Source organism: Mus musculus, chromosome 7 (assembly GCF_000001635.26).
Source record: "Mus musculus strain C57BL/6J chromosome 7, GRCm38.p6 C57BL/6J".
Taxonomy (NCBI): Eukaryota; Metazoa; Chordata; class Mammalia; order Rodentia; family Muridae; genus Mus; species Mus musculus.
This window is the reverse complement of record NC_000073.6, coordinates 140,350,431-140,373,654: the sequence shown is the minus strand read 5'-3', so window position 1 is coordinate 140,373,654 and position 23,224 is coordinate 140,350,431. Positions and strand designations below refer to the sequence as shown.

Sequence of the window (23,224 nt, the reverse complement as noted above, 5' to 3'; positions counted from 1 at the left end):
GAGGCCCAAGCTACAACTCTTATCCTGAACCTAGACAGTGTTTCCCATGGCGCTGGTAAACCAGTCGGTTGTGACCATGTTCATCCTGCAAAGGTTTGTTGATGACCCCTGGATCCAGGATGTTCTCTTCTGCCTCTTCTTTGCCTTGTTCATGGCAGCCATAGCTGGCAATGGCCTGATCATCGCAACCATCCACAGCAGTCCCAACCTCCACACTCCCATGTACTTCTTCCTTGTCAATCTTTCCCTGATGGATGTGATCTGCACTGTGACTGTCTTGCCCAAAGTCCTGCAGAGCCTGGTGGCAGAGAACAGCATATCTTATGGGGGATGCCTCACACAGATGTTCGTCTTCTCCTGGGTCCTGGGCTCTGAGCTTCTGCTTTTCTCTGCCATGGCCTATGACCGCTACCTTGCAATCTGTCGGCCACTGCACTATGGCACCCTCATGAGCGGCAAGGTCTGTGTGGCCCTTGCAACCTTTGTGTGGTTCACTGGAGCTCTCAATTCCTTGGTGCTCACTTGTCTGATGTTGCCATTGTCTTTCTGTGGTCCCAATCTCATCACACACTTCTTCTGTGAGATCCCTTCTGTATTGATACTGTCCTGCAGTCCCACCTTTATCAATGACATCATGACTGTTATTACAGACATGTTCCTGACAGGCCTAAACTTCCTGTTGACTATGACATCCTATGTCTTCATCATCGCCAGCATCCTGCGCATCCGCTCAGCTGAGGGCAAAAAGCGTGCCTTCTCCACCTGCTCTGCCCACCTGGTTGTGGTCACCCTTTATTATTCCACTGTTCTCTATACTTATGTCCGGCCAGCCCTAGGAACTGCTGGGTTCCTGGACAAACTCATTGCTGTTCTGTACACCACTGTGACCCCATCTCTGAACCCCCTTATCTATACCCTGAGAAATAAGGAATTTAAAATATCCTTTAAAAAACTCTTATTTCCCCATTGATGACTTTGAGCTTGGAGAAGAGCTCTAGAAGCAGTGGGTAAAGAGCTAATAAGTTCATTCAAGCCTTCTTTTTCTCTTTTCTGACTCTGTAGGGCACAGTCTAAGTTAGAGCCTGGGCTGCTGTCCAAAGTTTGTATGAGGAAAATCAGACTGTCTACCAAATAATACTAGTCTTCGACTCTTTTGAATGTGTTAAATAGTTTTAACCATTCCTATTCTACCTAGAAATGTGTGCTTAGAATTCAATGCTATTAAATGTGAATATATATCTATGACACACTGAATCAGGTCTACTTAAATCTTGAGTGTAGTCCTTTTAATGAATTCTCTTTAAAATTTTTTGATTCTCTACAGCAAAGGCCAAGAGTAAATGGTTACAGAAATAAAGAATAATAGACCCTGCCCACACTTCATGTAGATGTTTGCTGATCTGATTTGACTGTTTTCATTTGTTGTATTATTATCTGTTTCTCCTGGTACTTAGTTCATCCACAAGATTCAGGGAAGAAAATCCTCATAGATAGCCTGAGTTAGAGGCTGAGTCTAGGAGCCTCTAATTTCTATGAAACGTTTCCTGATTTCAGTATCCATGGATGTGAGACCAGAATCAGACACTGGCATGGTGGCCTCTTCTCAGACCCCATGTCATTGTAAAGGTTTGCTAAATCATAACTATAACTTGTACCTCAACATATCTCCTGCCTGGATGAGTTTTCTGTGACTTGACCATCATCAGGGGTTGCTATTATCCAATACTGAATGTCGTATTATAATGTTAACCTGACATGAGTTCAGTTTCACTGTGACAGGAACTTAGAAATAAAGAGCTTACAAGATGTATTTATGTTGGTATGAGTATACTTTAAGTATTTCACATGCTGTAGTGTTTTGGGTGATTATGAGATCTAAGCTTACATAGTGTCATGTGACTTGTACAGAAGAGATGGCCAAAAAAAAAAAAACCCATAGAGTAGGGAAGCAGGATGGGCAGAACTCAGTGGGTGAGAGAGAACCATGACAATGATTCATGGTTGTGATGATTCATGTTCATGGTTACTTTAACTGGAGTAAGATCTCCTAGGAAACTGCTGAGAGATACCTCCATGATTATCCACAAACTGTTTCCAGTGAGTATTTATTAAGCAGCTGCACCTTGTCTTTAAGGTGGGTTGTACCTCCACATGCACTGGGGATGATAAATCATAGGATAAATGAATGGAGAAAACAGTTTAAATTTCTCTGTTCTTAGCTGCTACAAGGTCAAGAAGCATCCCCACCATACATTCTACTGCTATGGGGCTCTGCACCCAATGATTCCATAGTGGCATGTCACTTTTGACTAGTAAGGGAAGAGTAAGGGGTAGCATCTGGACAACTGAAGAAGAGTGCTTGGCCGCATGGAAAGTACAGAGGATATGCTGAGAACTGATTCTTGATTTACCAGTGTTCATACTAAGATAGTAGTGTATCATACAGACAGTAGAAACTGATGTAAGCAAGAACTTAGGTCAGAGAAGCAAGGCTCTTTTGTGTACCTTTGATAAAGCAACATGACTTTCTCTCTAAAAGAAGAGCATCTGTCAGAACTTGGGGTATTGGTGGTGTGGCCTAAGCTTTTATTTGGTGCACATCGATAAGCGTGGACTAAGCATAACAACTAACACAGAACAAAAAACACATATGTGTAGAGTTATGGGTCCTGCATCTGCTCCACCACAGGGCTTGGCCACTTAGGGAGTCAGGACACGAGAAGTTTGATCACGCTTAACCCCATGCTTTCTCTGGGTGGATGTTGGAACGTAGGGAAGTCTGAGGCACCAGAAAGCAGGAGCTGGCTCAGGAGTCCCTGGACCTGCAATGGGACAGGGCCATCTGGTTCTCAGGCTCTTGGACATCCAGGCACCACTGGAAGTTTCAGAAGAGCTGAGGACGGAATCTGGGCCTCATGGTAGCAGCAGTCTTAAGCTTGGGCTTGGTGGAGGCTGTGGTTGGGAGCACAGAGAGGCCTTCTATGGGAGATTAGACAGCTGCTCTATAGGTGAAGACCTTCTCCATGGCTCTCCATGATGGATTCTGATGAAAAGAGACAGTCCATGGTTCTAAGACATTTATTGTCATGGTAAAAAGTGGATATGTAAAACCATATCCCACTTCTCAGGATGGGTCTGAGATTAAATACCTTTTGCAGGGAAGAATGCCTGGGAAGGAAAGCTTATTGGCTAAGCCCTCTAGGGCTTAAATCCTCATTAAAATGGAGATCTGCATTGAGCCTCTGTGACCACAGGTCATGTCCTCTATATGTGGAGGGGTTTGGGGCAAACCCTTACCTGACTGATGGTCACAAATTTATGGCAAGCTGCAGCTAGTGACTGGAGCCTGGTGCCCAGGAGTCAGGTGAAGTGCCTATGTCCCTTCAGGGTTTCCAGGACTTCAAGCCTTAGCTCAACCAGGGACCAAGCTATCTTTCATGGTTCCACACATGTGCAGGTTCTAAGTTTGAAGGCACTTTTCTATAACGGTCGTTCTAGGTAAGGCAGATGGGAGACAGGCTTACACTGTCAAAATGGCCTGCATATTTTTACCTAACATTGAGAAGGGTACAGGAGTATCTTCAGAGCACGCCTGACATTCTTGTTCCTCTGTGTATAGGTAAAGAGGTTCAGGATGTGTCTCAGAACCTAGTGCAATTAACTTCTCTCTGGATACAGTTGGAAATAGGCACAGAACTTGAATTAGTAACACAGAGCCCAATAAGGTGGGATGTGTAGGTGAAGGCCTTCTGGTTCCTCTCAGCTCAGCACATGTGCTGAATGCTGCTGCTGCTGCTGCTGCTGCTGCTGCTGCTACATCCATAGGACAGCAGAGAAGCAGGAAAGTTTATGCCTCTGCAATAGTCATCCACACAAGAGTCACAATGCACACTTGAGGGGCTTCAGAAGAGCAGCAGTAACAGAAGGATCTCAATCTCATACAAGCAGTGGGTGATGACCTTGGATACACAGAATGACAGCCACCGTGTCATGACACCAGCACTAATAGGATCACATGTCTATAGCTAGATCTCCACATACATGTGGATTTATTCTAGAGCTATATATAGTGCAAAGGAAATCAACTGGCTGTGTAGTGATCATAGACCACAACCATGTGTGCTGGTCTGTGTACTGTACACTATCCGAGGAGATCTGTGGGGATCTAGCCTGGCCAGAGCAGCCAAAGAGTTGCTTTCTGAAGAGGAGGGGGAGTCAGATCAAGGCGTGCTGCTGGGTCTCTTCTGCAGTCTGTGCTACTCCAGAGGAGTCTGTGAGACACAGAGGATGCTCCTAGGCTTAGCTATGAAAGCTTCAGGAGTGAATTTCTCTTTCCTAAAGTGTTATAGCTCTATACAACAGATGTTGTCAGGTCTTTGAAGAAATAACTTGTGTGTGTGTGTGTGTGTGTGTGTGTGTGTGTGTGTGTGTGTGTGTGTTTTATTTCTTGTGGACAGTATCTTATATACATTTTGGGGTAGGTTGGGGTCTAAGAGCAGATGTCTTCTACTAGCTTGGTCTGAGATGTTAGGAATGCCTCATCTACATGTGGAGGGGCTTTGAGTACTGCACCTACATGACTAATTGTCACAGTCCTGTCCATGGGGTGTCATGGTCATGTGTTTCAGAATAGGAACCTGGTTGGGAGTAGATGAAACTCCTACCATCCTCAGGTATGAGAGTACTGGAGTTTCTGAATCCACTTGACCTTTTATCTGGTGACACAGTTCTGCTTGCCTCACACATGTGTATCAGCAGCCCATAAGATAAGAACCACACAAAAGAAGAAGAGGTAGCCATTCTCCCATTGAAAAACATGGTGTTTTCCTTAGACATCAGACCAACCAGCACCTTAGGCAGCACAAAAGATATGCAGATAATGACCATGATGGCAAATTGCACAGAAAAAAAAAAGATACAGGGCTATGAAGTCTTGTGCAGGAACTGACTAAAGGAATAATTCAAGTATTTTCTATGAACATAATATTATACAGGGATAAGAAGTAGCTGGTCAGAAACAGTTATAGACAAGGTACTATGAGAAGCCCTGAGGCATGAAGTCAATTACCAGTGTCTGGTTAGGACTCAACATCCGTATGAACTGTCCCAAACATACTATGTCTTCAAGTATCTGAGAACAGATCAAAATTTTAAAGTTTGGTTTCCATACTTGATCATTTGGAAAGTTTCCCTGCTGTCTGTGTATTTCATATTTCTTTGGTACACATTCTTGCTAGGTAGCCTAAGCTGACTTAACACTTAGATTAGAATCTTTCTGCCTCAGACTCACAACTATTGTGATTACAATCCTGTATTAAGGAACTTAAAGTGGATCAGGCAAATATTCTCAGACCATTTTCTAGAGAAGACCCCATGCATGAGGGAAGCATGTCTACCTCAACATCCAGTCAGTCTCAGACTTCATGGTAGCCCCCACAATATTAATTTTCATAGTCTTTGGACCAGATATTTCCAAGTGGATATAGGATCTATGCATTCACTATTAGAGGTTGGGCCCAGATCCATGAACCCAAGCTCCATACTGGTATATCTGATAATATTTAAAAAGGAAAAGGGTCAGCCTTAATATACATTCCAGTAGCAATCCCTGAGCCTATCTGTAATTACATACCAGATGAGATAACTGCAGAGAGACACTACAAATGAAAGCAAGTGGATTCACAGAAATGGTTTAAGAACTGCCCGACAAACAATTAAAAGTAATCAGCTTAACTGTGCTCTTTGCGCTAAAAGATGATACACAAAGACTAAGCAAATTCACAAACCAATACATGAATAAAATGTTTGCAAAGAGCTATGTAGCACAATAGGGAAAAACAAATTCTTTAGATAATGAATACAATGATTGAACCAAAACATTGCATACACAAGCCTAGTTCTAGACCTCTTCCTCTGTAAGCCTCCTTCCTGGTAACTTGCTTTTCCATTTGCCACTCTTTCCCCTGAGGGCCACTATTTCTAAGCCTAATCATGTACTTTAGCCTGTGGACCCTCTTTGTTTCTGAGATACCTTTGCTGAGTAAGTTGCTTCCTTTATTTCCAATCCCTATTCCCTCATCTTCTCCTGACTATAGCCATCTCAAAAACCACAGGCCTTGCTCAAGATCAGTGGCTTATGAATAGGCTTTCTTCAAGAAATACCTTTGAATGATGAGTGTCTTAGTCAGTGTTCTATTGCTGTGAAGACATACCATGACAATGGCGATTCTTATAAAAGAAAGTATTTGACTGGGGCTTGCTTGATTACAGTTTAGTCTATTATCATCATGGTGTGAAGCACAGCAGGAAACAGGAAGGCATGGTGCTAAAGAAGAGGCTGAGAGTTCTACATCTGGATCTGCAGCAGCAGGAAGAGAGATAGCCCCTTGGCCTGCCTTGGGTTTTTAAAACCTCAAAGCCCATCTTCAGTGACATAGTTCCTCCAACAAGACCACACCTACTCCAAGAATGCCACATCTCCTAATTCCTCCCAAGTAGTGCCACTCTCCAATGAATAAGCATTTAAATATATGAACCCTTCTTATTCCAACCACCACATTCCATTCCATTTGGTCCAACTTCAAAAGAACCCATGGTCTATCATAGTCTCAACACTGTGTTGGAGCTTGGCCTGGTGTATATGCATACAATGTGTGTATTTGTATAATATATATATATATATATATATATATATATATATATATATATATATATATATATATACACACACACAAAGGCTAAATTCTGAACCCTAAGATCTGTTTGCTGCTGGGACAAGTGCATTCTCATATATACTGGCCTTTGTTGTGCAAACATTGCTCCCCAATTTAAAGTTGGTTGGTTAATTAAAAAGGCTAGACAACCAATAACTGAGTGGAAGAGAAGTAGGTAAAGTTGAGATTCCTGGGCTTGGGGCCAGAGGTGAACCATGCAGGAGGAAAGAGAGAGGAGAGGAGAAAAGTGGAGATGGGGATACAGAGAAAGAGCATGGCCTAATAGAGAAGATCCATCCCAGACAAGACAAATATTGGCAAGTAACTTGGGGTGTGTAGCTGGGAGGTAGCCAGACTATCTTAGAAAACTAGTTTAAAGGTACCTGCCCAGTTTTTGTACTTTTAAGCCTGTTTGAGTAAATCTCAATTACTTGAGAACTAGCTGGGTTAGAAAAATATAAAAAATATTAAATATTCAACAACATTAACACTTTTCAAAAGTCCAAAGTCTCTTCTGAGATTCATGGCAGACTCTTAACTGTAACCCCCTGTAAAATCTAAATTAAAAAGCAGATGACATACTCTCAACATACAATACCATTCCACTAAGTATTCAAACATGTATCTATGGAGGACATTCTTATTCAATCTACCACCATGAATCACTCCTTTCCTCTCCCTACCTATTGTTATCTCTGTACCCACAGGTCTAATTGCAGACTTGTGGTTGAGGAGAATTCATTTCCTGGTCCATATAAACAGCTCATTTGTCAGTGTTACCTGACCTAATTCATGTTGCACATCTCCTACACTGGCCCAATCTAAAGAAGGCCAAATTATCACATCAGACACACATACAAAGATAAGAGAAGTCCACATGCCCAGGACAAATCAGAGGAAAAAACCAAATATGAATGAATAACCAAGACAGCATGTCTATGACAAAGCCCACTAATTCCTAGAGAAATATTCCCTAACAAGAACTGCCTAAATGAACCCCGAGATACAGAATTTAAAAGAACAATCATAAACTTGACTGTAGACCTCAAGGCCATTAAAGAAGACATGAAGAAAATAGAAGAAAAAAGACCTCATTGTACTCCAGAGGACAACAACAAGTGCTTGAGTAATGTACAAAAAAATCAAAACATTCCGGGTGTGGTGGTGCACGCCTTTACACCCAGCACTTGGGAGGCAGAGGCTGGTGGATTTCTGAGTTCCAGGTCAGCCTGGTCTACAAAGTGAGTTCCAGGACAGCCAGGGCTATACAGAGAAACCCTGTCTCGAAAAAAAAATTAAAGCATATGGTTAAGTGAAGTGATAAAGATAATCCAGGAAATAAAAATGGAATTCAATAAAGAGATAGAAACAATGAAAAGGATACAAGCTAAAATGAAGATGGAATAGAAAAAGCAATATTTCAACTAGAAACTCATGGAAAGCCTTGCAAAGAAAGAATCAAGCATAGGATCGAATATCAGGACTCGAAAATATAAGTAGAGGAGATATAAAATAAGCAAGGACAATAAAACTTTTGAAAAAGCCCAAGAAAGGAATATAGAATGTTGGGAGCTATTAAGACAACTCTTGATCTCTAAGTTGGGCCTCTCCCCCCGAGAAGAAAAAGGAGTCAAAAGTGGGCCACCGACACATGGATTCCGAGAACAACCACGGGATGTTCCAGCCCTAAGTCATCGCCTATGTCCTGACCACACCCTGATACCACCAAGTTCCTGCTTCCCCGTGTAGCTGCCAAAAGAAAGGATTTCTATTGCCCCCCCCCTCCCATAAGTACGTTTCCTTTTGCTTGTATTGCCCTACCCCTCCCACTGATAAGTATCTGTACTTCCCCTTTTGCTTGTGCATTTAAACCTCCCCGGCCTGACTAATACATTTGGGGCTTTGATGCATTCCAGAATGGTTTCTGTGTCGTTATTCGCACAAGGCCCTCATCCCTCTCTACCCATTTGGTTCTTAGGAGGAGGTCCCCTCGAGGCACTCGAATAACTGGACCTGCTGGACGGGTCAATAGAAGAAATGGAGACAACTATTAATGATAACACTATCTAATTATCAGTGTAGATAAGGGAGAAGAATGCTAGGCTAAAGACATAGACTGTAACTTTAACAACATCTTAGACAAAAATGTTATTAAAACAAATAAAAAGAACATACCCATAAAAATGCAAGAATAGACAATCCCATCTAGACAAACCCCCCGCCCCCCCCAAAAAAGAAGCACACCCTTGGCATATCGTTGTCAAAATATACAAAACAAAAAATGTTGAAAGTTGCAAAAGAAAGATCACAAAACACATAAAGGAAAACCAGTTAGAAGAACATCTGACTTCTTAGTGGAGTCTCTGAAAGTCAGAAGAGCCTGGAGCAATACACTAGAATTCCTGAAGGATCTCAACTGCCAACCTGTGGGAAGCCATTGCAGAGTGGCAGTTACAGAGTGGCAGTTGCAGAGTGGCAGTTACAGAGTGGCAGTTGCAGAGTGGCAGTTGGCTACTGCTGGCCACCACACATACATAGGCAGTCAAGGTTCTTTTGCCAAGATGAGGTTTTGAGAATTAATCAAAGTTAACCAATCAGATGAGAGACAAGTTAGCCAATCAGATGAGAGACAAGTTAACCAATCAGATGAGAGAGAACGCCTCTCCTAGGCCTATATAAACAGCACCAGTTCTGGGCTTGGGGTCACTTCACCTCTGCAATCAAGCTCTCCCAATAAACGTGTGCGGAAGGATCCTGTTGCAGCGTCGTTCTTCCTGGCCAGTCGAGCGCGCGCAAGACCAACCAAGACTATTGTGCCCAGAAAAGTTATCTGCCATAGTTTAAGGAGAAAGAAAAACGTTCCATGATCCTAACAGCTAAAAATTCATAGCCGACAAGAATTTTTAAAAAGCTAAACAGAATTCTGAAAGCAATACCTGGGACACCCATGGAATAAGCTCAACCATGACAACATAAAAAGGAGCAAGAGAGGCTTACAGTTAATTTTTATTAAAAAAGCACAAATAAAAACACAAACTATCAAACACAAATAAGACTGCAATCAATATATATATTTAAATAATAACTTTGAATATTAATGGACTTAATTTTTAAATCAAAAGACATGGACTATCTGAATTGATTAAGAAACAAAATTATCTACCTCTTCTTTACAAGAAACTCAGCCCGGCTTTAAACACAGGTACCATCCTATAAGATGAAAACTGTCATTACAAGCAAATGAGATCTAGAAGCAAGTAAGCATTGCTGTAGTAATAGCTGACAAAATAGAATCCAAATAAAAACTAACCACATGCGATAAAGAGGGACATTTAATCCTAATCAAGTAAACAGTTAACCAAGAAAACATTTCTATCACATGTATGTGCCAAACTCTGGGGCAACCAGTTTTATAGAAAAGAAAAGAAAAGAAAAGAAAAGAAAAGAAAAGAAAAGAAAAGAAAAGAAAAGAAAAGAAAAGAAAAGAAAAGAAAAAAAGAAAAGAAAAGAAAAGAAAAGAAAAGAAAAGAAAAGAAAAGAAAAGAAGAGAAGAGAAAAGAAAAGAAACTACTGGATTTGAAGACACAGATTAACATCAATCCCTTAGTAGTAGGAGATTCTAGTACCCCACTTTCTCCAAAAGGCAGGACATCTGAACCATTATTAAATATCAAATAGTAAACATCCTACTCAGCAGCAGACAGAAGCTTTTCTAAAATATACCACATCCTTAGGTAAACCATAAATATTTACAAAATAAAAAGATGAAAGTAACTTAATATAGCCTATCTGACCACAATTCAACAGAATTTAAAACTGACATTAAAAACTCTACTGAAAATAAATTTATGGAAGAAATATAAAACAAACAAAATCTAAAATGCCTTCATGATAAAAGTCATAGAGAATGTAGGGAGAGAGAAACATACATCAACATAATAAAGGTTATATACAAGGGACCCGCAGTCAATATCATCCTTATTAGAGAAAAGCAAACATGAAGCAATTCCACTGAGGCCATGAATGATACAGAGATGTCAACTACTTCCACTTCCTCTGAATATTGTACTGGACATACTATCTGAAGCAACAAGGCAAAAGAAAATTAAAGGAAAAAGGTCATTATCCTTACTTGCAGATGATATATTATACACTAGAGACCCCCAAAATTCTACTAGAAAACTTTTAGAAATGATAAACCAATTCAGTAATGTGGCAGGGTACAGAATCAACTTGCAGAAATCAATAGCTTTTCTGTATGTGAAGAACAAACATAGCGAGAAGGGGCTCATGAACATGCCCCAAGTCACAGAAACCTCAAAAAAGAAAAAAATAAAAATACTTACAAGAAACCTAACAAAACATGTAGGTCCTCTATAGTGAAATGTAGAGGATTAATGTCCAGAACTTATAAAGAACTTGGAAAATGAAGTGACCTATACTAGCCATATCAGGGTTCCTGACAGGGTCCCAATGGAGAGGAAAAGAAAAGAAAATTAAATAAAGAGACAAGAAAGGAAAGAGTCAAAGCCAGGAGGGCTATAGTGACTAATGACTCAGACAAGAGAGTTTATTAGCAGCACACAGCCCATTATAGCCCTTGGGCAGTAGGGTCAGAAAACATGTCAATGAAAAGCATCAGACAGCAGAATAACAGGGAGCTAAGACTTCTCAGGTTCCCTTTAGCAAGGTATATTATGGGATGTCAAGCAAAGCATTTCATATCTCCCAGTCAGGAATATTTAACCAGACTCACAAGGGCATGGTGTCAAGGGCCAGTTCTCAGACTACAGTCCCAGAGGCCCTAGCACCAGTTCATAGCTGGCCTTGCCTGACATGACCCTGGAAAGGTGAGGGATAAAATGCCCACATGCTATCATCAGATCCTTTGTGAAATCTCCACTCCAGCCTAGCCCCTAATAACAAAAACTTCAGATGAAGTACTCTCAGCAGAACACAGAGAAGTCAATGTAGACCACGGTAAGACCTTCCATACAGGACATGAGAATCCCACAACGTCTCAGGAGATTCAAGCAGAGGATGTGTAAATAGAGGGTCTGGGAGAGGAACTTCTCCTGCCTACAGTATGTGACTCCCCTGACCATTGTCCCCCACATCAGTCTGGAGGGAGCTTGGGCCATGCAGCCATGAGTCCCCTTTAATTGATCCTAAGAGCTTTCTCCTCGAGTTTCTATCCCAAGAGGCACCAGGACAAGTACCTGCCCCTGGACACAAAAATGACAGGCATTTCTGAAAGCCAATAACCTCTACACAAAAGAAGACAGAGCTTCAGAGTGACACAAGACTTGCTGCTTGCAGGAAAGAAGAGTCTGTGCTCAGCACAGTGTCTACTTTTGTGGAAGCCACCTGTCACTTGAATTCACTATGACATGATAAGGTGAGTGAAAGCTAGTCTTCCACTACGTGACTTTTAATGGCTAACAGGGGAGCTCATAAGCAAAAGTGTCACTATAAACGTGACATTTGTCCCAGTGTTTGGATATCACCACAGAGACAGAAAGAGCATAGTTATACTCTCAACAAGGCCTGAGATTGAGGAAGAGCAATGGGTTAGAGAATAGATTAAGATTTGCCTTCATGCTCCATGGTATAAACAGCAGGATGTCTACCTTCTGGGTTCTCTCCCTGTTTAAAACCTGACTTCTTCACTTATCACCCATAGTGCTCACTAATTTTGAAACGAAAACAGCAGATTTGGGTTAATCTAGTATCTATATTTATGACTAGATAGAATTTGAATGTTGTCTTGTTGAGCTGTGGTATCTACAGAGGGTGGTGAGGAAAAGCTGCAGAAGAAAGTCTCTTCTCTTCTTGTCCCACTCTTGAAGGGAAGAATATGAATTTCACCTTCCAGAGGGGTAGAGGACCAGGAGAACACAGCCACCAGGATCAAGTGAGCAGGGCTCCTAGGAGCTCACAGAGACTGAAGCGTCAATCAGAGCACCTGCATGGGTCTGCACCAGGCCCTCTGCATAAGTTAGGGTTGTGTAAGCTTGGTGTTCTCGTGAAACTCCTAACAGAGGGGGAGTGATGGTGTCTGACTCTTTTGGCTGTTCTTTGGGATGCTTTTCTTCCTACAGGGTTGCCTTGCCCAACTTTGATATGAGAGCTTGTGCCTAGTCTTATTGTATCTTGTTATGTCATGTTCAGTTGGTATCCTTGGGAGGCCCGATCATTTCTGAAGGGAAACAGAGGAGCAGTGGATCTGTCAAAGAAGAGAGGACAGGGGCAGGTGGGAGGAGCTGAGGGAGGGAAAACTGTAATGAAAACAAACAAACAAGCAAACAAAACCCATCAGCCCAGCCCTGCTGGTTTTAGCCATGCCCTGTCTGCTGCAGATGAGAGCTGGGATGACTGGGAATCACCCAGAGAAACAATTTCTACTGTCTGACCTAAGTATCAGGGAAATTGCCAAGTACAGAGGGAGAGGTCTGGAGGGGTAGATGCTTTCTCTATCAGTTTTGTTTTGTTTTGTTGGACAAACCATGATATCCGCAGACATTCCAATTTAGGACCTTGGTGGGGATCCTCGGCTGCTCTACTCTTGGTTGAGGCTCAGCTTCTGAAGGTTTTCAAGTCAGTCTTGCTGAGATCTGGGTTACATGTAGCTATGTGTGGTTGTTACAAATTTGCTCCCCTCAAACTCTCCACCTAGATGCCAGATTCTCCATTGTCCTCTTTGGCACAAATGGCAACACTAGCAATCAAAATTAAATTCCCAAAAGATTCAGTTGGAATTATGGAAGGAGGACTTGGGTGGACCCAGCTCATCTCTGTGCTTCACAGTGTGTATGGTTGAGCAGTGGAGAAACACAGATAATTTTCCCTCTGTATAGCAATATCACATCTGAGTAAGATACTACTGTCTGACGTGCCTACAGGAAGGACAGGAATCAAAATATGACTATGGTTTTCCACAAGTTCCATTCTCCTCTTTGTCATGCATGAAAAATATCCCACAGAAAACCTCTGCATAACTAACTGTTGAATGCACCAGTGTATGGAATGCCCCAGGTAGCCCAATGAGGCAAAAATGGCCATCATTGTCCACCAAAGTCTCATAGACCTCTTTTCTCTGTAGTTTATCTTTGACGATGGTATAAATACTGAGGCTCCTCCAAGATACTCTACAGGGGATGTTTGGTTTGATCCACATGAGAAGACACACCTGATTATCACTTGGTGAGGCTCACAGGGTGACGTTAGTACTTTTCCTATGAAGATAGTGCCTATTCTGCAGGGAACTGAGGCTATCTGAAAGTCCTATGTCTAATCCGGCCTTTTCCCATCCACAGATTCATGATCTTGCTGATTTAATCTTCTTTACAATGTTTATTCTTCAAGAACAAAGCCTCCTCTGAGTCACTAGGCAGACTCAATGTGGAGTGGGGAATCCCAGTGTCCCACCTGTCTGATGTCATTAGTTGTTCCTGTTCTAAGTAATTCCAGGGTCACAAACAGGAGCCCCTTGTGGTGACACCTGCTTCTTACTCAGTTCCTCCTTTTTTCACAGCTCTACAGGATCTTTCAGGTTCCCCACACACCCATGCGATGGCCTGACCAAGCCTAATTCCCTGTACAGAAAGACCCTGTTTATCAGGCTTCAGCTGTTTGTTGTAACTATTCCGTTTTATTTCTAAGTGTTCTTGGTGGACACCCATGGAATGTGTTAGTTTGCAATGTGATTCTTTAGCTTTGATCAGAAAACTCAGCATCATGCTGTGGAATCGTTGGTGTTTTCCTGTATTCAGCACAGACCTGCCACCTGTGGTGTGCACGCTCACAGTCAGTCTCTGATATAATGTGAATGCATGAATGTAGATATGGCCATGGGATAGCTCCGGTTGTAAAGACATTGAGTTAGGCTGGTCAAAAGGCATGTCTCCATCAGACCTCTCCAGTAAAAATCCTACTCCACAGAGGTCACACTCCTCTTTCACATTGGTGACTCTTCTTTCCACTTTAAGATATGAGGCTGTCTCCTGTGAGGCTATGCCAGTGTCTGGCAAATACAGAAGTGGATGCTCACAGTCATCTATTGGATGGAGCACAGGATCCCCAATGAAGAAGCTAGAGAAAGTACCCAAGGAGCTGAAGGGGTCTGCAGCCCTATAGGAAGAGCAACAATGTGCTAACCAGTACCCCCAGAGCACCCTGGAACTAAACCACCAATCAAAGAAAACACATGGTGGGACTCTTGTCTCTAGCTACATATATAACAGAGGATGGCCTACTTGGTCATCAATGGGAGAAGAGGCCCTTGGTCTTGCAAAGATTCTATGCCCCAGTATAGGGGAATGCCAGAGCCAGGAAGTGGGAGTGGGTGGGTTGGGGAGCAGGGGGAGGTGGGAGGGGATAGGGGATTTTCAGAGAGGAAACTAGGAAATTATATTTACATTTGAAATGTAAATGAAGAACATATCTAATAAAAATATATTTTAAAAAACATACAAAAAACCTTTTCTGAAAAACAAACAAACAAAAAAAGACACGAGGCCCTGATTACCCTTAATAATCATTCTCGTCAGCTCTAACACACATTTTGAGAGTTTTTATCAAAATAAACTTAACACGTGAAGGGGATTTTCTTTATAGTTTTCAAGGTACACCTGAGGAAGAGAATTACAGTTTTTAAACCATTTTATGGTTTTGCAGAATGCTTTATTTCAGGCAGCCCAGTTCCATGCAGATGAGGGACATTTTTATGATTCCTTGAAGTCTTCTCATACTGCCTTGTTTGGATCTCAGTAATTAAGAGGTAGTTGGGTGTTTTCTGCTGCGGATCTGGGTTTGAGAGCATTTCCTTCCATGTGAAAGCATATAACTCCACTGTGAAGTTATTTTGCACATCTTTTTTCCCCTAACATAATTATTTGGGAATTTTATACAATGCCCATTCTTCCCAGGTTCACCCTTTCACCCTTGTCCCTCCTCCCCCCCACCCCCAGAGTGTAGCTCTTCACAGTTGATGGATTCTGGCTGGGGGACTAGGGGCATGGAAAAGGACTCAGTTTTCTTTCAAGGGCTGGCCACTGATAGTTTGGCATGCTCCAGTGAGTATATGGGCACCACAAATTGGACTTGGTTGGTGTTTTGGTGTTTTGGCTTTATTTTTTTTCTTTTCTTTCCTGTCCTGCACATCTTAAATTGTCTGTTTACATTCGTCTTTTCTGTGATATATTCTTCTGAAGTGGTATATGAATAAATCTGCCATGAATGTCATAAAACCCTGCTGTTATCTGTAACAGAAGGTCATTGCATATGTCAATGGGACATAGGCTGATATTTCAATATGTTTACACATATTCAAAGTAAACATTTCTGTTTCTGTGACTTTGTCATCTCTGTCCTTTCAAGCTTTGAGCTTATCTCTTCTTGCTGTTTGTGAATGCATGAGATGAGTGTGGAGTGTAGTCACTCCACTATGCAGAGCCCTAGAACTTACTTTTCTTTTTAATGTGCTTATTTCTCATTGTCCTGTCTTCCTCATCACTCCATCACCTTTGCTACTACCATGTCTATTGATCATTCTACTAAAGTGGATCATTCTACTAAAGTTTCCACAGGTAAGGATAAATGTGTCTTTCTTTCTGTGTCTGGCTTACTTATCTCATCATGTTATTCTCTACTTCTGTCCACTTTGCTGTACATGTTCAGGGGGCCATGCTTTCATGGCTGAGTAGTGTTCCACTGTATGTGCATGCTACCTTTCCTTTATCCCGCATCACCCGATAGACACTGATGGTTATTATTTGTTATTCTGACCACTTCCCCACAAGGGAGGGTTGGTGTCTCTCTGCTGTGCTGATTTCATTCCTTTCAGTTACATACCCAGCAGTGAGGTTCTGATCTGCATGCAAGCTTTAACTCCAGCTTATTGAGGACCATTCATACAGTTTCCACAATAGCTATGCTAATTTATATTGATGTAAGTTTGATTTTCTTAAACTAACATTTGCTGTCTTTGTTTTCCTTATGGCCATTGTGCTAGGTGAGATGACATCTCCTTGTTTTCTGACTGCCATTCCACTGGTGGCTAATGAACTTATTTTCCTATATTCTGTTAACAGATTGTAATTTTTAGAAATACAAAATCAGATTACGTGTTCACTTATCAAACCGGATTATTTGTTTTTCCTTTTACTTTGAAGTTTTTATTCTGGATATTAATCTCCTATCAGATGATTACTTTGAAAAATATTTGTTAATTTTCATTTGCAGTATTGGCATTTCCTAGGCTGATATAATCTCACTTGTCTATTTTTGCTTCTTTGTGCTTTGGGAGTCTTATCTGAAAGAACATTATTTCCTAGGCTGATATAATTTCACTTGTCTATTTTTGCTTCTGATCGCTTCTTAGCCTTTTGGCTAAGATCAAGTGTATTTTTGCTTCTGCTGTGCTTTGGGAGTCTTATCTGTAAAAATGTTGCTTATTCAGATGATTTGAAATGTTTCTTCTTTTCTTTCAGGCATTAGCTTTGATCTTTGATCCATTTTGGATTGGTTCTTAAAGAAAACAAAGGAAATATCTTGTTTCATTCTTTAGCATGTGAACATCAAGTTTTACCAGCATACCTATTGAAGAGCTTGTCCCTTCTCTCCTGTATGTTCATGGTACCTATGTGGAAAATGGCTGGTGGCAGTTTCCTCCACTCATTCCTTGGTTCTCTGATCTTTCTCAGGGTCTACTCTCTCATTCATGCTGAGATCAAGTTCTCTTGGTCAGGACAACGTGGTGGGTGTCTTGAAACCATGCATAGAAATGCTCAGACGTTGTTCTTTTGCTCAAGACTGCTATGTTAAGCCCTGACTTCAGGCCTACAGTGTTTTCATATGAATTTTGAGATTGTAGTTTTCTATTGTTATAATGAATATTATTGCATTGATGCTAAAAATAATTTGAATAATACATTTTTAAAATATTAATTTTTTCCACCCAGTTCTTTCCTTTCTTTTCTTTTTTTATTAATTATTTTATTTTATTTATATTTCAAATGCTATCCTCCTTCCCGGTTTCCCCTCCACAACCTCCCCCACTCTATCCCTCCTCCCCTTTGACACTAAGAGGATGCTCCCACACCCTCCAACCTCACCCCTCTAGCATTCTCCTTTGATGGATAATCAAGCCTCCATAGGACCAAGCACATCCCCTCCCACTGAGGTCAGATAAGGCAGTCCTTTGCTACATATCTAGCAGGGACCACAGACCAGCCCATGTATGCTCTTTGGTTGGTGGCTTATTCCTGGGGAGCTCTGAGGGGTCTGGTTAGTTGGTACTGCTGTTCTTCCTATGGGATTGCAATCCCCTCCATCTCTTTCAGTCCTTCCCCTAACTCTTCCCCTGGTTCTGTTTGAGATAGGATCTCTCTACATAGCTCTGGCTAGAACTCACTCTGTAGACCAAGCTGACCTCAGACTCAGAGAAATCCAACTGCATGCCTCTGCCTCTGAGTGCTTGGATTAAAGACCTATGCCACCACTGCCTAACTTGTTTTGTTATTTTCATTAAAGAGGTTACTCACATCCTTAGCTAAATGTATTCCTAACGTATTAGGGGTTTTCCTACCTATTGTGAAAGATTCCTTAGCAATTTTGTTACTAGCAATAACATCTATTGGTATGTGAAATGTGACTCATTTTTTTTCTGTGATCTTGTATCCTTAACCTACTTTCTGCTTTTTTGTGGTGTGGTCTGTTGCTGTTGTTGTTTTGGTTTGGTTTTTGTTGTTGACTTTCTGGGGGCCCAACTATTCCCTTTACTCTGTTTATGGTCAAGGTTGTCATTATCAGCGTCTTCTGAGCTGTTTCATTTTTCTCTGTTGGTTTTTAATATCTCTTATTATTTTCTTCCTCTCCGCCACTGTGACTTGATGGTTTAGTGTATTGACTGGCAAGGTTTTATTCTTTTTATTTCCTCTTGTATATCTGTCCTTTACTTATTTTACACCTTTTTCATAGGTATTATTTTTCTTCATCTCAAGATGTGAGGCTGCCTTAAAAATATTTTGTAGACTTCTCTGGTGGTTGTGAATTCTTTCAGACTTGCTTGCCTTGGGAAGTCTATATATCTACTTATTAATGACATTTTTTTGGATATATTCTTCATTGGAAGTTTTAATTTTAGTCTAGTTGGATTCCCTTAAATCTAATTTGGCTTTTTTTCTCCTGATGAGTTTAGAATTCTCTTAGTGTTTTAGGATCTTTACAGCTTACATATGAGGTGTCTAGTGAGGCCACTTTCTCATGATGTCTACTTGCAATCCTGCTGCACTGAGGAGATGTCTGTCTCTTCCAACATCAAGGCTTTACAAGTATCATTTCATTTAGTAGGTTCTCTATGATTTGGGACTTATTTTATAGCTTTACCATTTGAATATAGCTGATAGTGATAGAGGGTAAAACATTAGCCTGTCCTACTATGAAAAGGTCTCTACCTGGTACTTGGACAAGACTAGAAGTTGTGTGCAGGATCTGTGGCCTAGGTATGAAGACTATGGTTTCTCCATGATGTTAAACTTCAACTCAGAAGACCTGACATTGAGTTCCAAGGTGTGTTGGCTAGTTTTATGTCAACTTGATACAAAGTAGAGTCATTTTGGAAGAAGAACTCTCAACTGAGAAAATGCTTCTATAATTGCCTGTAGACAAATCTGGAGTGCATTTTCCTAATAAAGGATTAATGTGGAATGGTTCAGCTCACCATGGGCAGTGTCACAGCTGGGTTAGTGGTCCTGGATGCTATAAGAAAGCAGGCTGATAATGACATTCTATTATATTCATAGATCAGTGTCTTGCTCAGTCATCTCCAAAAAAGCTTCTTTCTGTAGTATATGAAAATTAATACAGCCACCCATAACCAGACATCATGCTGAGTGTGAGAGAACTTGGAACATTCAGTCTTAAATGGAATGTCTCTATCAAATAAGCACCTCCCCTCAGGGCTCAGAGAACCTCATAAAAGAGAAGAAAGAAATAGTATAAAAGCTGAAGATGATGGGGAACACCAAGAAAATAAGGCCCTCTATATTAGCATGATCAAAGCTCATGTGAACTCGCAGAGACTGAGGTAGCTTGCACAGGGCCTGCCCAGGTCTGCACCTCTACATATGTATTATGACTTCCAACTTAGTGTTTTCATTTCATTCCTAAGAGTGGGTGGGTCTCTGATTTCTATCTCTTGGGTTCTTTCCTGCTGTTTGTTTGTCTAGTCCAAATTTAGTGTGTTAGTTTTGTTTTATCTTATTTTATTATAATCTCTTAGAAATCTGTCTTCTAATGAGAGGCAGAAAGTGAGTGGATCCAGATGGTAGGGAAGGTGAGAAGAAACTGGGAGGATTGGTGAGAGGAGCAACTGTAATCAGGTTATATAATGTAAGAAAAATATTTTTAATAAATGGAAAAATTTTTTAAAGGTTGAGCAAGCCAGTGGGCAGGGTTCTTCCATGTTTGCTGGTTCAGTTCCTACATTCAGGTTCCTTCCTTGGGCTCCCGTCCTGACTTCCCTTGATGATGGACAGGAGTCTGGGGAGGGTGTGCATATCAAATAAATCCTTTGTTCCCAGGTTGCTTTCAGTCATGGTGTTTTATCACACTGAAAACACTAAATAAGACAGAAGGCAAAGATCTGTATTTGTTTCCCTGTCTTGCTCCCTCATCAGTACAATTGTCTTCTATATTATGTTGCCCCATGTTTAAGAAGATGTAATGGTGATGGTGCCTTTGTTCCTTAGCTAGTGGTCCAGGTGTTTAGCTTTTAGGTACTGGCTGAGGAAAGGGGTCATATGGCTCTGATCTGTAATAGATTTCAGTGGTGCAATCCAGTACTGAGCTCAAGCCTATGGGCTTGATTTCTCTCTGTCTCTCAAACATAAGTCGTCTCACTGGCAATGGGGAGGGGAGGAGGGGCTCTTTCCTCTATGTCATCCTCAGTCTACAATGTGTTATATTATACTGACATCTATGGTGCCTCTCCAGATTCCTTACTTCTTTTAAAGTTAGGTGAATAAACAACTTTTACAATTTGTACATCTGTAGTAGATTATAATCGATGAACCTTAGCCATCACCTTCCTAGATGGGATTTGAACTCCTGGGATAAAAGCCTTTGTAATCAGAAAGGCTTATTATTTCATATAGTTTGCTGTTTTGGTCCATATTCAGCATTTATAACATGCTTTCCTGCTATGTGTGTTTAGTAACTTGTGCTGATCTCATAAAATGAGTGGGAAGAGGGATTTCTACTGTGAAACTCGGGTCTGAGCAGAACTGTATGGCCCTGGGTTTATTCATTAGCATACAATTCTCCATTAAGTCTCTCCAGTATAGCCACTGGGTACATTTCTAAAATAACAATTTCTTACAGATACAGATGTTTTTGATTTGTCTGTAATTGTTTTCAATTAGTCTGTACCATTTTTGTATCTTCAATTATAATTGACATATTTTTCAAAACCTTTACTTTGAATCTCTTGAAGCCCTACTAGATATTTAAACTCCTTCCACTAATCTTATTTATGATCATTTCTTTTATTTTATTTTTGATTAAATTTCCAGACTACTATCAGAGTTGCACACTTTCTAAAGGATAAGTGTTTAAATGTGATTCTCTCCATTGTTTGCTTTCTAGTCCATTGTTTCCTTCTCCTACCTCCGCACTTCCTCATACCACTTTGGATTTAATTGTGTGTTATTGTTCCTTAATATGGAAACAATAATCATTGATCTTTAACCTTTCTAATTTTCTTGGATAAATTTGTTTTTGATTGACATCATGGCCATATCTAAACATTTCTTTCCATTGATTATTATTTCCTTTGGTTATTGTTTTTTTAAAAAAAAAACAAAAACAAAAAAACAGTGTCTTGTTAAGTAGATCTGGCAAATCTAGAACTCATCTATCTAGAACAGCTTTGAATTTCCTGTCTTCCAGTAGCTGAGATTAAAGATGTATGGTATTACCACCGTACCCAGATTTCCACCAATTTTAAAGTGTTATAATTTTTTTCCTTTTTTATTAGATATTTTCTTTATATACATTTCAAATGCTATCCCGAAAGCTCCCTATACCCTCCCTCTGCCCTGCTCCCCTACCCACCCACTCCCGCTTCTTGGCCCTGGCATTCCCCTGTACTGGGGCATATAAAGTTTGCAATACCAAGGGACCTCTCTTCCCAGTGATGGACAACTAGGCCATCTTCTGCTACATATGCAGCTAGAGATACGAGCTCTGGGGGTACTGGTTAGCTCATATTGTTGTTCTACCTATAGGATTGCAGACCCCTTCAGCTCCTTGGGTGCTTTCTCTAGCTTCTCCATTGAGGGCCCTGTGTTCCATTTTGTAGATGACTGTAAAAAATAATATTTGTATTAATTCTTTGAGAATTTATTACAATGTTTTTATCATGTTCATGTGCTCTCTTTCTCTCTCTCTCTCTCTCTCTCTCTCTCTCTCTCTCTCACTCTCTCTCTCTCTTAAAACTCACTAAGTTCAGTTTGTGTTGGCCAACAACTCTTAGGAATCTACTTTGGAATGTGGTCTCTATACCAGAATTACATCAATTAAATAAAACTGACTACCTTTCCTAGCAGCTACAGTTGCCAATAGCTCCTCAGTGAAGGATGGAACTATGTGCCCACCTCTTCCTCATGCTGGGATTTTGTCTGGTTTGAGCTTGTACAACTATTGTGTATGCTGTAAAATCACCATGACATGTGCATCTGTCCTGTTGTTTGCAGAAAACACTGTTTCTTTGAAGTCATATAACACCTCTGGCACTTATAATCTTCTTTTCTTTCCCTCTTCCATGAAGACCCCTAGGTCTTGAGGAAAGGGTGTGGTCTCCCATTAAAGCCTGAGCACTGTGACCAGTATGCCCATAGCTAGCACGCAGTCTTTGTGTTAATCACTGTCTACTACAAGAAGACGCTTCTCTAACTTTTAAATGAGATGCCTTCAGCAAACCTCTCTCCTTTTAGGGTACATGAATTTATGCAGACGAGTAGGCAGAGAGACTATAAGAGCCAGAGGGGATGGATGACACTAAGGAAACTGTCTTCAAGACACAACAGGATTGAGGCACAAATGAACTCAGAGACTTGAAAGCATGCATAGGTGCAGGGCCTGTGCAGGTCCAAGCAGGAGGGAGTCCCAGTGCTCAGACAGGAAAGTGGGTACAGGCTCCCACCCCTAAGAATTGATCTCCTTGACATCTTTTTGCAATAGAAAAATTAGTTTTCTTCAATGGATTCCCACTGGGTATATCTACCACACTTAAGGATAGGCTCTATGCCCAGTAGATGGCCAATATGAAATAAATTAATGATCTTCCTGTAGATTTTTTTGTCTTATATTTTTTGTTTGGGTATTTTAAATACTATTAGTCTTCTGCTTCTATATTATGGTTTTTAATTTTGTTTTCATGGATTCTGATTTTGTATGTGTATGTATATTTCTTGTGATTTTTAAAAAAAAAATTTTTGGTTTATTTGTTT

At 40.8% G+C, this 23,224-nt stretch overlaps 1 protein-coding gene and 1 pseudogene across 1 annotated transcript; one reads left to right on the top strand and one right to left on the bottom strand.

Annotated features, from left to right (window-relative positions):
- The first annotated feature begins 46 nt into the window (after positions 1-46).
- Positions 47-970, top strand: Olfr530 (olfactory receptor 530). Its single transcript, NM_146519.1, has one exon. It carries the CDS (start codon positions 47-49, stop codon positions 968-970), a length of 924 nt encoding a protein of 307 aa, NP_666730.1.
- On the bottom strand, positions 4,714-5,092 carry Olfr529-ps1 (olfactory receptor 529, pseudogene 1; annotated as a pseudogene).